Source organism: Phasianus colchicus, chromosome 4 (assembly GCF_987193195.1).
Source record: "Phasianus colchicus chromosome 4, bPhaCol1.hap1.1, whole genome shotgun sequence".
In the NCBI taxonomy this organism is placed as follows: Eukaryota; Metazoa; Chordata; class Aves; order Galliformes; family Phasianidae; genus Phasianus; species Phasianus colchicus.
Genome location: NC_143439.1, coordinates 33,754,595 through 33,772,154, shown reverse-complemented (window position 1 = coordinate 33,772,154; position 17,560 = coordinate 33,754,595). Strand labels below are relative to the sequence as shown.

Sequence of the window (17,560 nt, the reverse complement as noted above, 5' to 3'; positions counted from 1 at the left end):
AGGTTTCTAATCCCCTTCACTTATTGACATAGAACACGGACTTGGCTGACTCTCATGGGTCAGTGGATCCTGCCACTGTTCCCATCCCTAGTCACTGAAGTCACTGAAGTCACCTTCAGTGGTCACAGCAGCATATTTGTGAAGTAACATATTAATTAGCCTAGTAAAGGTGGTAGAATTAGGATATAAATACTGGGCAAATCTTTAGTGCAGTAAATACTAATAGTCTGTGCTTCTTCATTAAAGGCCCTTAGTATTTGTTGGAAAATGTACCACTACTTGTTGTGACGATAGTCTCTGTAAACTTTTTTTTTTTTTTTTTTAATTCTCTCTCTTTTGGAGTTTTCCTACAGTGAAGGAAAAATCTCAGTGTCTACTTACTGTTGGATTTCTATTGTAGCAGCTGAAAAGAAGAAATAAGTAGCCTCTTAATTTTTCAACAAAAATCAGTGGAAAAAAAGAAAGAAGAATCACAGAATCACAGAATCACCAAGGTTGGAAAAGACCTTCAAGATCATCCAGTCCAACCATCCACCTGTCACCAATAGTACTCACTAAACCATGTCCCTCAACACAAAATCCAAATGTTCCTTAAACACCTCCAGAGTTGGTGACTCCACCACCTCCCTGGGCAGCCCATTCCAGTGCCTGACCACTCTTTCAGAAAAGTAGTATTTCCCAACGTCTACCCTAAATCTCCCCTGATGCAGCTTGAAGCCATTCACTCTAGTTCTATCATCAGTTACATGGGAGAAGAGGCCAACCCCCAGCTCACTACAACTTCCCTTCAGGTAGTTAGAGAGAGCAATAAGGTCTCCCCCAAGCCTCCTCTTCTCCAGACTGAACAATTTCCGCTCCTTCAGCCGCTCCTCATAAGGCCTGTGCTCCAGACCCCTCACCAGCTTTGTTGCCCTTCTTTGAATCTGCTCCAGGGGTTTTGGCCAGAGGGCCCAAAACTGGACACAGTTCTCGATGTGTGGCCTCACCAGAACCAAGTACAGGGGGACAATCATTTACCTGTTCCTGCTGGCAACACCATTCCTGATACAAGCCAAGATGCCATTGGCCTTCTTGGCCACCCGTGCACACTGCTGGCTCATGTTCAACCAAGCATCAATCAATACCCCCAGGTCCATTTCCTCTATGCAGTATTCCAGCCACTCAGCCTCAAGCCTGTAGCATAGCCTGGGGTTGTTGCAGCCAAAGTGCAGGACCCGGCATTTGGCCTTGTTGAAACTCATCCCACTGGCTTCAGCCCAGCTATCCAGCCTGTCCAGATCAATACAGTTCCATATAAAGGATACATGAATGTTGGACCAAAATACTTCATTCTCTTTTATAGGTTATAAGAATCAGATATAAACTACTTATTATACTGCAGTGATTTTTCTAGGAGACATTTACAAGAAGGAATAAAGCCAAACTCTCAAATAAAAAAATGTATTTATTTTATTATTAATTTATCCATCCTTAATAGTTGCCCCACTATGTTCACCATGGCTTTGTGGAACATTTGTTAAACACAAGCTGCTGCTTTTTTCATACAAACAGATTTTGAATACACTTGGAGTGTTTCATTTTCCCAAAAGCACTAGCATTTGGTTTAAAAACAATTCACTTCTATATTCTATTTCTGCATACTTTAAAAAAAAACCTTCTTGTTCCCCTGGTTATGGGAATGACCTTATGTAGAAGAAAACAAATGGTAACAATTTCTCTTTGGTTATGTTATAGTGGATGTTTCAGTCTTTTCCTTAAATTTCTAATGGCACAGACAGGCTTTAGGCTTTATGTCATATGTAGTAGGCGTGGCGAGGAAACGGTATGTGACGGGGTCAGGTTTCCTATGCTCAGGGCTTGCCAAACGCTGCCCCACAATAGGACAGCAGGTAAGCAAGGGGTGTGGACAAAGCGGGACAAGAATATTTAAGTGCCTACCACATTTTAATAAACGCCATTTTGCCTCACACACTCTGGGGTCTGTGTGAGCATTTGGCCCCGGCCCGGTTGGGGTCGGTTTCGCTGGCAAGTGGCGCCCTCGGTCGGCAGAGGACGAGCAATGAGAGACTACTACAACAAGTGGTGACCCCGACGTGATCTGCCTATCGAGGGTTAACCACCCGGCGTGCCCGTGAAGCGGAGAAGAGCCTGCGGAGTGGCGGCAGGTCGCTCACGGAAGACACATCGCGGAGAAGAGCCTGTGAAGTGGCGGCAGGTCGCGTGTGTAACCATGGAACAGATTATTAAGGTACTTTTGCAGTTTTGTAAGGACTACTGCGGCAAAAATACCCCTTCAAAGAAGGAGGTAGCCGCGGTGCTTTCGGTTTTAAAAAAGGGAGGGGAGCTGGACTCCCCTCAGCAAGTGCTGGATTCGGGTAGGTGGGATTCGCTCACCTCGGCTTTATGCCAACGCGCCATGAATAACCAAAAGGCTGCTGAACTTAAAACCTGGGGCTTGATACTTGGAGCCCTTAAGGCGGCTAAAGAGGAGGGTAAGCTTAAGGTGGAAAAAGGGGTGGAAAGGGCTCCGGGGGGCGGGTCTTTGCTACCTTGCAGTACTGACGACCAAAGCGTGGCGGACAAGATGGCGACGGTCGCCGCGGCGAAGGGCGGGGAAGAGGAACTCCCGACCGCATGTCTACCAACCGCTCCGCCCACTCCGCCCGCTCCGCCCCCGCCCTACCCTCCGCGGTCGTTATATCCTTCTTTGGAGGAAGAAAAGGCAAGGGCGGGGCTTCGTCCCAAAGGGGGGAGGGACGGGCGTCTGCTGACTGATTGGGCTAAAATAAAGGAGGAGGCACAAGACCGGGGCCTTGCGAACCCGGAGGCATTTCCGGTAGTGATTTCCGATGATGATAACCCGATCTGGGTCCCGCTGGACCCGAAAGCGATAGCGAGGGTGCTTGAGGCAGTTGAAAAGAAAGGATTGAAGTCCCCCCTGACAATGAACGCCTTGGAGACATTAATATTGCCGGGACCCCTGTTACCATACGATATTGAGAATCTGATGCGCATGATTTTGAAACCGGTGCAGTATACGCTTTGGAAGGAGGAATGGCAGGCTAGACTTAGACAAATGCTGGTTACAGCCCAGAACGATCAGGGGAATCCGCTTCACGCGTCTAACCTGCAGAGATTGACGGGTAGTACGCCGGGTATGATCACTGCACATGCCCAGCTTACGGAGCTGAGGCCCGGGGAACTAATAGCCACTACAGACGCTGCCCTTGAGGCGTTCAGAAGGCTCGCAAGAAATGCTGAGCCGTCTACTCCGTGGATGGAGATTGCACAAGGTCCCACTGAATCCTTCCAGGATTTTGCGGATAGATTGATCAAGGCAGTGGAGGGATCGGAGCTGCCTAGGGCAGTGCACGGCCCCGTGATCCTGGATTGCCTCTATCAAAAGTCGAGCTCGGACGTACGGGCTCTATTACGGGCGGCGCCAGACAGGTTCCACACCCCCGGTGAGGTCCTTAAGTATGTGATGGACAAGCAAAAGTCTCAATCATCAGTGGCAAGCGAGGTTGCTGCAGCGGTAGCTGAGGTGATGCTAGCGCATGGGGTTGCCGGGCGGCAGAGTCCAGATCGCCCGCCTGGGCCATGCTTCAGGTGCGGTCAATTAGGTCATTTCAAGGCACAGTGTAAGAGCAACGGGGGTATAGTGTGCCAAATGTGCGGGAGGAGAGGTCACACTGCACCGCAATGTAGAGCTCGTGGGCTGCGATCTCGAGGTAGGGGGGATGAGGGTCCCTCTTACGATTCACGGGATTCTCAGGAAAGGCGGGCTTTGGATCTAGGCCTGCCACTAGCTGCGCTATCGTTGAGCTGCGGGGAGCGCCCCTTGGTGAAGATTACAGCCGCAATTACGGAGCTTCCCGCTGGCTCCCCAGGGCCGCGATCTATTTTCCTTACCGCCCTGGTGGACTCAGGAGCGAATGTGACGGTTTTTGCGGAGTCCGACTGGCCGCCCACGTGGCCAACGGGGGCCACTCAAACTATAGCGGGAGTGGGGGGAACTGCTCCAACGCGGAGGTCAGCCAAGCAGATCGAGATAATCGTGGTCAACAGAGACGGTTCCCTGGAGAAGCCCGTCCTGCTAACCCCGCTGGTAGCGCAGGTACCGGGAACCCTGTTGGGGCGAGATTACCTGCGGGGTGTGTCTGCTCGGATACAACTGCAGGCCTTAATTGCCCGGTGGGCAGGCACAGATCCGGGGCTGAAGCCATACAACGAGACCTCTTGGACTGTGGTCAGTCCTGTGAACACGGAGGCTTTCTCCATTACTTCGGGTTATTGCGGGTATACCAAAAATGAAACACGGGTCTTCACAGGGCGCAATACAACCTGCTTGTCAAAGGGTGGGGTCCTTTCTAAATCTAGCGGTAGATCCTCATTTAATTGTACGGCAGTTTGGGACTTTTATGGGTATGGGTTCACTTTCAAACGGGGGGTCAACGAGGTGCTATGGAATAACAAAACGGCTAAGGCGTTGCCCCCTGGAATCTTTCTGATCTGTGGGGATAGAGCCTGGCAGGGCATCCCGCACAATGCCTTAGGAGGACCCTGTTACCTAGGGGAACTGACATTACTGTCTCCGAATTTCACGACATGGATGCAGTATGGCCCGAGCATCACGGGTCACCATCGTCGCCGAAAGCGTTCGAGCCCTCTCCCGGAGAATTGTAACGATGAGGTAGAGTTATGGAGTGCCACAGCACGGATATTCGCATCATTTTTCGCCCCTGGGGTTGCTGCAGCACAGAGCTTGGCTCAGATAGAACGCCTAGCATGTTGGTCAGCTAAGCAGGCGAATTTAACAACATTAATATTGAATGCGATGCTAGAAGACACAAACAGCATTCGGCATGCGGTGCTGCAAAACAGAGCAGCCATCGACTTCTTGCTCCTGGCACAGGGGCATGGATGTGAAGACCTAGAAGGAATGTGTTGCTTCAATCTTAGCGACCACAGTGTATCCATCCATAAAGCGCTGAAAGCCCTGCGAGACCATACGGAGAAGATCCAAGTGGAGGACGACCCCATCGGGGACTGGCTGAGAAGTGTGTTTGGCAACTTTGGAGGATGGGTTGCGAAAATTATTAAGGTAGTTGCGCTAGTATTGCTCGCAATAATTTGTATTGCGGCCATTTTGACGTGCATAATCATGTGTTTCCAGAATTGCCTCACAAGGATCATGTGGCAAGTTATGGACCAACGGATTCTGTATCACAAAACGAAGGAACAGTTGTGAGAGATGTACTCGCGTTGCGATCGCGCTGTTACGGGATATTCCTGAGCATAGGGAGGGGGAAATGTAGTAGGCGTGGCGAGGAAACGGTATGTGACGGGGTCAGGTTTCCTATGCTCAGGGCTTGCCAAACGCTGCCCCACAATAGGACAGCAGGTAAGCAAGGGGTGTGGACAAAGCGGGACAAGAATATTTAAGTGCCTACCACATTTTAATAAACGCCATTTTGCCTCACACACTCTGGGGTCTGTGTGAGCATTTGGCCCCGGCCCGGTTGGGGTCGGTTTCGCTGGCAAGTGGCGCCCTCGGTCGGCAGAGGACGAGCAATGAGAGACTACTACAACAAGTGGTGACCCCGACGTGATCTGCCTATCGAGGGTTAACCACCCGGCGTGCCCGTGAAGCGGAGAAGAGCCTGCGGAGTGGCGGCAGGTCGCTCACGGAAGACACATCGCGGAGAAGAGCCTGTGAAGTGGCGGCAGGTCGCGTGTGTAACCATGGAACAGATTATTAAGGTACTTTTGCAGTTTTGTAAGGACTACTGCGGCAAAAATACCCCTTCAAAGAAGGAGGTAGCCGCGGTGCTTTCGGTTTTAAAAAAGGGAGGGGAGCTGGACTCCCCTCAGCAAGTGCTGGATTCGGGTAGGTGGGATTCGCTCACCTCGGCTTTATGCCAACGCGCCATGAATAACCAAAAGGCTGCTGAACTTAAAACCTGGGGCTTGATACTTGGAGCCCTTAAGGCGGCTAAAGAGGAGGGTAAGCTTAAGGTGGAAAAAGGGGTGGAAAGGGCTCCGGGGGGCGGGTCTTTGCTACCTTGCAGTACTGACGACCAAAGCGTGGCGGACAAGATGGCGACGGTCGCCGCGGCGAAGGGCGGGGAAGAGGAACTCCCGACCGCATGTCTACCAACCGCTCCGCCCACTCCGCCCGCTCCGCCCCCGCCCTACCCTCCGCGGTCGTTATATCCTTCTTTGGAGGAAGAAAAGGCAAGGGCGGGGCTTCGTCCCAAAGGGGGGAGGGACGGGCGTCTGCTGACTGATTGGGCTAAAATAAAGGAGGAGGCACAAGACCGGGGCCTTGCGAACCCGGAGGCATTTCCGGTAGTGATTTCCGATGATGATAACCCGATCTGGGTCCCGCTGGACCCGAAAGCGATAGCGAGGGTGCTTGAGGCAGTTGAAAAGAAAGGATTGAAGTCCCCCCTGACAATGAACGCCTTGGAGACATTAATATTGCCGGGACCCCTGTTACCATACGATATTGAGAATCTGATGCGCATGATTTTGAAACCGGTGCAGTATACGCTTTGGAAGGAGGAATGGCAGGCTAGACTTAGACAAATGCTGGTTACAGCCCAGAACGATCAGGGGAATCCGCTTCACGCGTCTAACCTGCAGAGATTGACGGGTAGTACGCCGGGTATGATCACTGCACATGCCCAGCTTACGGAGCTGAGGCCCGGGGAACTAATAGCCACTACAGACGCTGCCCTTGAGGCGTTCAGAAGGCTCGCAAGAAATGCTGAGCCGTCTACTCCGTGGATGGAGATTGCACAAGGTCCCACTGAATCCTTCCAGGATTTTGCGGATAGATTGATCAAGGCAGTGGAGGGATCGGAGCTGCCTAGGGCAGTGCACGGCCCCGTGATCCTGGATTGCCTCTATCAAAAGTCGAGCTCGGACGTACGGGCTCTATTACGGGCGGCGCCAGACAGGTTCCACACCCCCGGTGAGGTCCTTAAGTATGTGATGGACAAGCAAAAGTCTCAATCATCAGTGGCAAGCGAGGTTGCTGCAGCGGTAGCTGAGGTGATGCTAGCGCATGGGGTTGCCGGGCGGCAGAGTCCAGATCGCCCGCCTGGGCCATGCTTCAGGTGCGGTCAATTAGGTCATTTCAAGGCACAGTGTAAGAGCAACGGGGGTATAGTGTGCCAAATGTGCGGGAGGAGAGGTCACACTGCACCGCAATGTAGAGCTCGTGGGCTGCGATCTCGAGGTAGGGGGGATGAGGGTCCCTCTTACGATTCACGGGATTCTCAGGAAAGGCGGGCTTTGGATCTAGGCCTGCCACTAGCTGCGCTATCGTTGAGCTGCGGGGAGCGCCCCTTGGTGAAGATTACAGCCGCAATTACGGAGCTTCCCGCTGGCTCCCCAGGGCCGCGATCTATTTTCCTTACCGCCCTGGTGGACTCAGGAGCGAATGTGACGGTTTTTGCGGAGTCCGACTGGCCGCCCACGTGGCCAACGGGGGCCACTCAAACTATAGCGGGAGTGGGGGGAACTGCTCCAACGCGGAGGTCAGCCAAGCAGATCGAGATAATCGTGGTCAACAGAGACGGTTCCCTGGAGAAGCCCGTCCTGCTAACCCCGCTGGTAGCGCAGGTACCGGGAACCCTGTTGGGGCGAGATTACCTGCGGGGTGTGTCTGCTCGGATACAACTGCAGGCCTTAATTGCCCGGTGGGCAGGCACAGATCCGGGGCTGAAGCCATACAACGAGACCTCTTGGACTGTGGTCAGTCCTGTGAACACGGAGGCTTTCTCCATTACTTCGGGTTATTGCGGGTATACCAAAAATGAAACACGGGTCTTCACAGGGCGCAATACAACCTGCTTGTCAAAGGGTGGGGTCCTTTCTAAATCTAGCGGTAGATCCTCATTTAATTGTACGGCAGTTTGGGACTTTTATGGGTATGGGTTCACTTTCAAACGGGGGGTCAACGAGGTGCTATGGAATAACAAAACGGCTAAGGCGTTGCCCCCTGGAATCTTTCTGATCTGTGGGGATAGAGCCTGGCAGGGCATCCCGCACAATGCCTTAGGAGGACCCTGTTACCTAGGGGAACTGACATTACTGTCTCCGAATTTCACGACATGGATGCAGTATGGCCCGAGCATCACGGGTCACCATCGTCGCCGAAAGCGTTCGAGCCCTCTCCCGGAGAATTGTAACGATGAGGTAGAGTTATGGAGTGCCACAGCACGGATATTCGCATCATTTTTCGCCCCTGGGGTTGCTGCAGCACAGAGCTTGGCTCAGATAGAACGCCTAGCATGTTGGTCAGCTAAGCAGGCGAATTTAACAACATTAATATTGAATGCGATGCTAGAAGACACAAACAGCATTCGGCATGCGGTGCTGCAAAACAGAGCAGCCATCGACTTCTTGCTCCTGGCACAGGGGCATGGATGTGAAGACCTAGAAGGAATGTGTTGCTTCAATCTTAGCGACCACAGTGTATCCATCCATAAAGCGCTGAAAGCCCTGCGAGACCATACGGAGAAGATCCAAGTGGAGGACGACCCCATCGGGGACTGGCTGAGAAGTGTGTTTGGCAACTTTGGAGGATGGGTTGCGAAAATTATTAAGGTAGTTGCGCTAGTATTGCTCGCAATAATTTGTATTGCGGCCATTTTGACGTGCATAATCATGTGTTTCCAGAATTGCCTCACAAGGATCATGTGGCAAGTTATGGACCAACGGATTCTGTATCACAAAACGAAGGAACAGTTGTGAGAGATGTACTCGCGTTGCGATCGCGCTGTTACGGGATATTCCTGAGCATAGGGAGGGGGAAATGTAGTAGGCGTGGCGAGGAAACGGTATGTGACGGGGTCAGGTTTCCTATGCTCAGGGCTTGCCAAACGCTGCCCCACAATAGGACAGCAGGTAAGCAAGGGGTGTGGACAAAGCGGGACAAGAATATTTAAGTGCCTACCACATTTTAATAAACGCCATTTTGCCTCACACACTCTGGGGTCTGTGTGAGCATTTGGCCCCGGCCCGGTTGGGGTCGGTTTCGCTGGCAAGTGGCGCCCTCGGTCGGCAGAGGACGAGCAATGAGAGACTACTACAACAGTCATATAACTAAGGTGAATGATGAAAATAGCCATATTATAAGATTTGGTGAGAAAATTTTTAGTCAATCACTGTTATTTAGAGACTCCTGTTTTCAAGGGAAAGGAAAGGAAAGGAAAAGAGAAAAGAATAATATTGGTATGAAGAGAATAGAAGTAGCATTTTTTAACCATGTTAAGAAAAGTACAAAGGAACTCAGGGAAAGAAGATAGCTTTTATTAGATGAACTAGCATACACTCAAAAAAAAAAAATCAGACCAAACAGCTGGCTATATGACTGATTTTGGTCTTGACGCACACAGAATTTAAATGATAAATATTAATTTAGAAATGGCTTTTTGTAAAATATCTTATTAAAAAAACCTTTGTTGTAGCTGTCTTCAGTAGCATGGAGAAAGATCCTTTACTCTCAAATTAAACTGTGAATTTAAAGCTGAATATGCACCTTAATAGGAAGGATTGTACAGTTCTCTAACTGTAAAAAACTGTTGTTAGAAGAGGCAACGACAGCTTTGTGGTACATATATTTCTGATTTCCTTGGATATGAATGATACTTCCTTTCAAAGTAAAATGATCTGTAATTTCTGTTGGGCATGCAATTTAAGCTGTATAAAGGGCAATTACATTAGTTTGTAGATGTCATACCAGAGCAGACTTGCAAATAAAACCCCAAAAGAATTAAACTCAACGAACAAAAGTTTCCTAATGCCACATGACAAAAAGCTGAACAAAGATCTTGGTAGATAGGGGGTAGAGGAGGAAAAAAATCCCATAGCTTGTCTATCTCAGCAGGAGCACATAAGTAATGCTCACAGGGAAAAATACTGAAAATTTGAAAAAAAATGAGCACTGTACAAATTACACTTCTTTCTAACATATGTTGTTTGTGTTAATTCTTTAGTTTTGTTATTACAGCATCTTGTATAAGTGATACCCTGAGAAATATTTTCTAGTTTACAACAGTATCTGACATGCATAAGTGTGAGACTGCATGAAGATAATTCAGTCAGTCAGCAAATCCTGTTGTCTCTCAGTCTGTAAATTCAAGTGATAATTCTGCATTCATCTAATGTCAGTCTGTGGCAACAGGCCCAAAATAAGGATTAGAGCAGAAAAACTGTGTGTGTGTGTGTGTGTGTGTGTGTGTGAGAGAGAGAGAGAGAGAGAACGAGGGGGGAGGGGGGAACTCGGGGTTACAGAGTCTTTTCCCAGCATTACTCTTTGGGAAATAAACAAGTTTCTCCCTTGTATTAGTTTTAAATTTTGCATGTGTGTTGTTCAATCTAATGCTATTGTAGAGTTTGCTCCTATGGTTGCTTTATGAAGCCTTTTCTTTCCATCATCTCACCAAATGGCTCCAATGGTCTGGATGATAAAATGATGCCAGCTCTCAGTCTGCATTAAGCTACAGTGTAATCATATATTACATGTACTCCTTGTGGTATACAGTCCAACTGCTGAGAAATTCCTTTCCTAAAGTATGTTGGAATAATTAGTGTGAAAATAATACCAGAGTATCTGCACAGTTCAGCTTTGAGTGGCACAACTATTGATTTAAAGAAACTAAAAAATTATGACTTTTGGGTTAGCTGAAATGATAAAGGACTTCTTGGATTTTTCTCATTTGCCAGTGTCTTTGTATCATTTCTGTGCAGATATCTGTATCTGTGTCTTTGTCCTGTGATTATAAAAGCCCATAGGTGCACTGACAGCATCTCTAACAGACATAAAAATTAAATATTCATAAATACTTTCCTCTGTCTGCATGCATAAGACTTTTAGTACCAAAACTTCCCAGACATAAATTTTCATCTTTCCTTTTTCTGTGCTCCTGACTGCACTCAATTAATTTAATCCACAGCATCACTTTCTTTGCTACCAAAAACAGCGTGGATCTTAATTTGACTTGAGCAAGTGTGTGAGTAGAGAAAGTTTGTGAAGGTGAGAGAGGTGCTATGTTGGCTATTATGAGCATCAATGACTGCCACTTGGAAGAACCAGAGCACTGTTCAGACGTTTTCACTTGTATGGAGACAAACCACTGGGAAATATAATAATGAATGGATAATCAACTACAGCTTTGCAGCCCCAAATTTTTCAATTTCTTGAATGTTCAATATTTCTCCTCCTTGAAGAGCAAGTCTAACCTCACACTCTATAAAAATATTTCTATTTGTTAGAGCAGCCTCTGCTAGTCTGAGCAGCAGGCAGAGTGATAGAAAAACAGGGCTGTTATGGTGGTGTTGTTGAGTCTCGGAGGAGCTATTCTCAGCTTTCCAAGCTGTCTGCACTCCTGTTGCTGTGCTGCAGAGAGCAGTGGCTGAGGCAGCACCCCAGGTGGGTTTGTCTCCCACTGCCAGCCTGCTGGACTTCAGCTTATTCCTCCCATAGAGTAAGGTGGTAGGCAGCATGCTGCCACGTGCATTCAAATGTCTTCATTTTTTTTCCTTCATATAAGTGACAACATAGGTTTAATTTTTATGTTTCAGGCATTTCAGTCCTATGTTGCCCTTTATCACTCCCTGTTTTCCACTATTTCCACATAAACACACACAGAGAAGGGGAATTTGTATTACAATCACCTATGGGAAAACTATGGTAGCTTGATTTACAGATGATATGGATATCTTCACATTTTCATTTTGATGAAATAAATTATTGTTGCTGACATGTTATGATGCTTTAGTTAAATGGTTCTCTATGCTGCTGCTCTTCTATCCTCAGAGGAATAGAATATAACTAGTAAGAGAGCACATTAAATTCAGTATAGTTTTCTGGAACACATATACTGGCAACTTTTCTGTCATACTTCATTCACTCAGAATTGCCACTAGTAGATGAGGCAGTCTGTCACTGTATGATTTGCTTGCAGCCTGTGTCCCACATCTGTAGCATTCATATGCACAATCTTTGGTGCCTGAATCCTGGCCTTAGTACATACATAAAAGAATATTCATAAATGTACATCCTTTTCATTAGAGGGACTTCTACTGGATTATCCTTTTCTAATTCTCTTTGTTCATCTTCCAGAGCTTTCAAGTAACAATATACAAATACAGGACTAATGCTAGCGATTTTGCTGAGAGTTGTTAGAAAGAGAGCTTATTTTAAATAAAAAGTAAATTGTCACTTATAAATAAGGGGAAATTGTCAAGGTTGAAAACATTCATAGTGAAATATCTCCCGTCCTTGCGTGTGCATGCACATGCACACACATTTAATTTGCTGTGATTGGATTAGTGGATAATTCCAGTTATCTGGTATCCGAGTACTGACTGATGTTGAGCCCACTTGTTATCGAAAGTTGGTGCTGCAGCTATCTCAGGCAGACATATTTCCTGAGAATGTTCTTAACTTCAGCAGAGTTTCTCATGGCTGAACTACTTTTCAACATGAGTCAGGCATTGTAAAAGCGGATCTGTTCAATATGAGTCATTTGGGCCTTGATAATTGCTGGTTATGTTTTGCCAGCTAAGTTTATTCTGATACACACATTACTCTAGAATTAATTTCTCTTCTGCAAGGCAGGTATGATTTCATTGTAGACAAAGTCTAGGCTCAGTGCTGGAGATAAACAAAAACATTGTTGTTTTAGAGTAAATCCTTCAGACTCCAGACAGAAGACGACAGACTTCAGAAGGTAAGATCAGCAGCCACAGTAAATCATGCTGAACGCTCCACACTATCAAGCAACACAAGAAGTGCTCTATAGATTCTCACATCAAATTGTGTAGCCTTGGAGAGAAATTTAATGTCATAAATAGCACCACTCTGTTTGATCTTAGCTGCACTTGTCAAATCTAAGCAGTAAGTACTAACCTATTAAACATATAAACAGCAATTTTTAAATTTCTTGAAAGAAATTAAGGAAAATCAAGTTATCTGAATATGTAGAAAAATAATTCACATTTTAGTCTGTTGCTTTGGCCTAAAACACATTGTATGTTTTTTTCTTTCCTTCAAAGGTTTGGTTCAAACCTTTAACTAGCAACTCTAACATCAATTTCCTCAAAAGGCCTGGCTAAATTGAGCTCTTATATCCTTTCTAACATTGTCAGTGACACAGCTTTGCTTTAACACATTGTATCAGTTAATCCTTTTCTTTGTAATATTTAGAAAAAAAAAATCTTATTTGTTGTTGTAGACTATGTGTCCTTAGAGCTTATAATAATGAGGGACATTTGGAAATGTTGAGCTTATTTAGAAAATAGATATGATCTAAAAAACATAACTCTGGTTTTAAGAGGAAAACAACCCAAGAGAGAACAAAAGCAAACTGACCATGAAGGAATGCATAACTGAGAGGATCATTTGGTGATCTTGGGTTTCCATAGAAAATAGACAGTTGTGGTTGGTATTGAATTCAATCCATCGTTACACAAAAACAGATTATATTGCTTGATATTAACAGAAGAATGTTGCTCTTTGTTTACATTTACTGCTCTTCACCTTGTTTTTAAGGTGCTTTTAGATTTGGAATGCAGACTGGAGATAGCAACATCTTGAGAATAATAAATATGGAACTCTTCTTAGTATCTTTGCAGTGACAGTGAAAAAAATGTTATTCAAATCAAATTACTTCTGTCCAAAATCTAATTAAACAGCAAGTACTATGTATTTCTTGGAATAGTAATATTCTTATGCTAATTAAGAGTTCTCAAAAAATTTGTTGTGGAATATAAAACAGATGTCATTAATACTCACTTGGGGCTAAACATCAGCTCTGATAATATCACAGAAACACACAGAAAACTTTCTTCTGCAAGAAAAACTCTCAGACTATTTATCTGTTTTAAATATAGTAAAGACATGAAATTGAAAAATGAGACATTTCAGGTGCTTGAAAGAAGTTCCTAACATACCAGGATACTACAGGAAAACATATCATTTTAAGTGTACAGTGTCAGTAAGAAGTGAGCTCATTTGTTGAAGAAAATATGGCAAGCATGGCTATGCTTATTTGGTGTGGAGGCTCATGACTGACAGTATTAGGTTCCATACTCAAGTAATCTATACAATTATGAATTCTTTATTAGATAAACCTACAGATCAGAAGCAAACAAACAAAGAACAACAACAACAACAACAACAACAACAACAAAAACACAATAAAAAAACCAAACCTGAACAAAGAAACAAACAACCCCCCCCCCCTACTTATTATTAATGTAATGTAACTTTTTTTGTAATGAACCTTTGCTGTACTACCCTGTTTTCTTTCTTGGAAGTCAGTTATAATGAATAGACGGTGAATGAGTCCATGTTTTCATGACCACTGCATGAGTTTTATCTTAAATCTCTTAAAACAGAGAAGTTCCAATATAAATTCTCAAGGAAATGCATATATGTATATATGAAAGCATCCATTTTTAAGAGAGTTCAATGGAATATAATAAAGATGAAAACTGTAGAGTTATAAAGAAATGCTATAAAATGTATTAGGAATAGTAATACTGAAATTTTTTGTGTGATTTTTTTTAAGCTATTGTTTATAATTTTAGAATAGCCATTCATTGTTTTACTACATTTGATTGAAGATTCAACAAAAGAATAGAAAAAATATATATTCCTATTTGGTTTATTTTGTAAAGATTTACAAAAAAAAAAAAGTTTTTTTTTTGTTGTTGTTGTTTGCTTTGTTTTGTTTTTTAATATACCACTGCTATGATAAAATGCCCTTTTTATCAGAATATCTAAAATTTGTTAGGAAATTAATATTTAGATTGTAACACTATTGAAGTCATAAATTTTAAGCAGCATAAGAATTTGGAACTGTTATGACTATAACTGAGCAACTAATTGGAAATATTAGTCAAAAAATATTGTTTCAGTAGCCTGTAGAGTGAGTCATTGTCACAACCCTACTCATCCATGCCTTCCTTTTGTTTCCAGGAAACAAACTGCTTTTCAGACAAATCATTCATATACGCAGATTATTTCAGCTGTAACTAAATTCATACCACAGTTTGGGTATTTTCACAGTTCCTTTTGGAGCTTCTTGTTCTCTGCTTTTATTTTTTTTCAGATTTCAGATATCACAATTGAACATCATGATTTGGAAAACTGGACACAAACCATGAAAGGTAAAGAAGGAGTACCTGAGAGATTCATGAAAGCTTGTATAAATCTCTGAAGATTCATCCGAGCTTCTCAATTCAATGCTTCATTAAGCAGCTTTTGGCAGAGCTCCCCAGCCCTTAGGATATGAATTGTTTGATAAGCCTCTTCACTTACTTTGAGCTAGAAACATCTTTGGACATTTGGATGCACGTGGTTTAGACAGAGTAGTACTCATGTATTTAATATGAGGGAGAGAGAGTTCTGGCAGACACCTGCCTTTTTAGAGATGTAAATGCTAATACATTTTCTGTCTGCCTTGGTTATACTTGCTTTGAACTGACATAGTGTTGTGTTTTGAAATGGTACTGTGCTATTGGAGGCAATACTTATTTGAGCCATTCTTTTAATGACATGAAGAACGAAGCTATATATAAGCTATATCTTCATTTACTATAGGATATTATAGGCATTGAGAAAGTAAAGGGTAAGTTATACCAGTTTCTGCAATATTGCTTCCCTGATCTCAAAAGGAACACTTCATACTAGATATTTTTAAATACTCAGTATAGGCATTTAGATCTTTGATATAAAATCATAGAATTGTTTGAGCTGGAAGCGACCCTTAAAGACCATCTGGTCCAACTCCTTGGCAATGAACAGGGATGCCTACAGCTACATCAGGGTACTCAGAGCCTGTGCAACAACATCATGGCAAAACTTTTTAAGCATTTTCCTTTATAATGTAGCATTTCGTTTCTGCATGCTTGGTAAATTGCAACAGATTTGCTTAAGGATACAGTTTTAAAGTTTAAACACAAATATTGGGTTAATGTTACAAGCAGGGATAACTCTGAAACAATCTATCTTCAAAGCAATTCTATCATTTTTGGGGTTACTCATGTTGCATAGAGTAAACCTAAAGCTATCTCTGAATCTGTACTGCTTTTAGCCTTGAGATATTTTATTATTATTTTGAACATTAATTATAAATTGTGCAAACAGAAATGAAAGAAGTAAGCATGAGTTAAATACTATTAAAATAACATTTAAATGGTTTGAACATAAAAAGTTAGAGACTCCTTGTTTTATATCTATATTTTATATCTATATTACAACATATTACACATTGACACCATATACCTGTTACAGCCATTACAGAAGTAGCTGTTATTTCTTCTAATAAGGTCATTATTTTATATTTTATTGAAGATGTTTTAGTTCAAAATTGTCTTATAAAATTATATTATGAAGCCATAAAGAGCAGTAAGAACATTCTCCTCTATGTAACCTGATAAACTGTAGAAAGTTTCAGCCTATGTGTAGTTTTTAAAAACCTCTCACAGACAGCGTTTATGCTTTTATTTATAGTATTCTGCTAGAATATTTCCAGGACACAGACTAAGTAGTACTGAAAATGTACTGTAATGAACTAGCTTAAATATTGAAACAGAATGTTTAGTTCACTTTTTCATATTCAAGTTATTATTGCCTTTTTTTTTTTTCTTTCCTACTTCTCATTAAACAGAAGTAACGGAAGATTTCTTGTACGTAGTGATTTAAGGAATTATTCAAGTTTTAGCTCTAAATATTTAAACTTTCTCATAGTGTATTTTAATTTACATCTGTCAATCTTTGACAGTTCTGTAGATTTTATATATTCAAAACATTAATATTTCACAACCTTAAAAAAAAACATAGTATTTTTATTTTTATTTAATACCATAGGATAAAAAGAGATCCCTCCTTCCAGCTACCTGTTCCAGCCAGTACGAATGATGGCACTGCTGCACAATACAGACAGGTATGTACAGATGATACACTATTGAGACCTCTAAGGAGCAGAAAGGGATGTATCTTCATATGTATACAGAAGTTGTAGCTGATCTGCTGCATTGGCCTCTGTTGCTTGTTCTCATGGATGTAAACAGTGTTACCCTGCTCAGAAATAAAGCCATATCCCTCAGCCTTTCTGTGAGCACAGATCAGCCAGACTTGAAGAATAACTTCTTATTTTCACTGTCACTTTGCTCCCAAGCACACAAAAAAGGGAGTGGGACAGTGACATGACATTTTTATAGTATGTAAGTGGATAGAAACACAGGGGGAATGGTTTTAAACTAAGACTGGGGAGATTACGTTAGATATTAGGAGGAAGTTTTTCACGTAGAGGGTGGTGATGCACTGGAACAGGTTGCCCAAGGAGGTTGTGGATGCCCCATCCCTGGAGGCATTCAAGGCCAGGCTGGATGTGGCACTGGGCAGCCTGGTCTGGTGGTTGGCAACACTGCACACAGCAGAGGGTTTAAAACTAGATGATCATTATGGTCCTTTTCAACCCAGGCCATCCTATGACACTAATGTTGAACACAAGAAAGCTACCAATTAAATCTT

The 17,560-nt window shown here is 43.8% G+C and overlaps 2 protein-coding genes across 2 annotated transcripts; both read left to right on the top strand.

Moving 5' to 3' along the window:
* The first annotated feature begins 1,798 nt into the window (after positions 1-1,798).
* Positions 1,799-5,486, top strand: LOC149918171 (uncharacterized). The gene has a single exon (XM_090139154.1). The coding sequence runs from the start codon at positions 2,231-2,233 to the stop codon at positions 5,249-5,251; it is 3,021 nt and encodes a 1,006-aa protein (XP_089995280.1). The 5' UTR covers positions 1,799-2,230; the 3' UTR covers positions 5,252-5,486.
* Positions 5,487-5,634: 148 nt separating this feature from the next.
* On the top strand, positions 5,635-9,001 carry LOC149918170 (uncharacterized). The gene has a single exon (XM_090139153.1). It carries the CDS (start codon positions 5,746-5,748, stop codon positions 8,764-8,766), a length of 3,021 nt encoding a protein of 1,006 aa, XP_089995279.1. The 5' UTR covers positions 5,635-5,745; the 3' UTR covers positions 8,767-9,001.
* Positions 9,002-17,560: the final 8,559 nt, after the last annotated feature.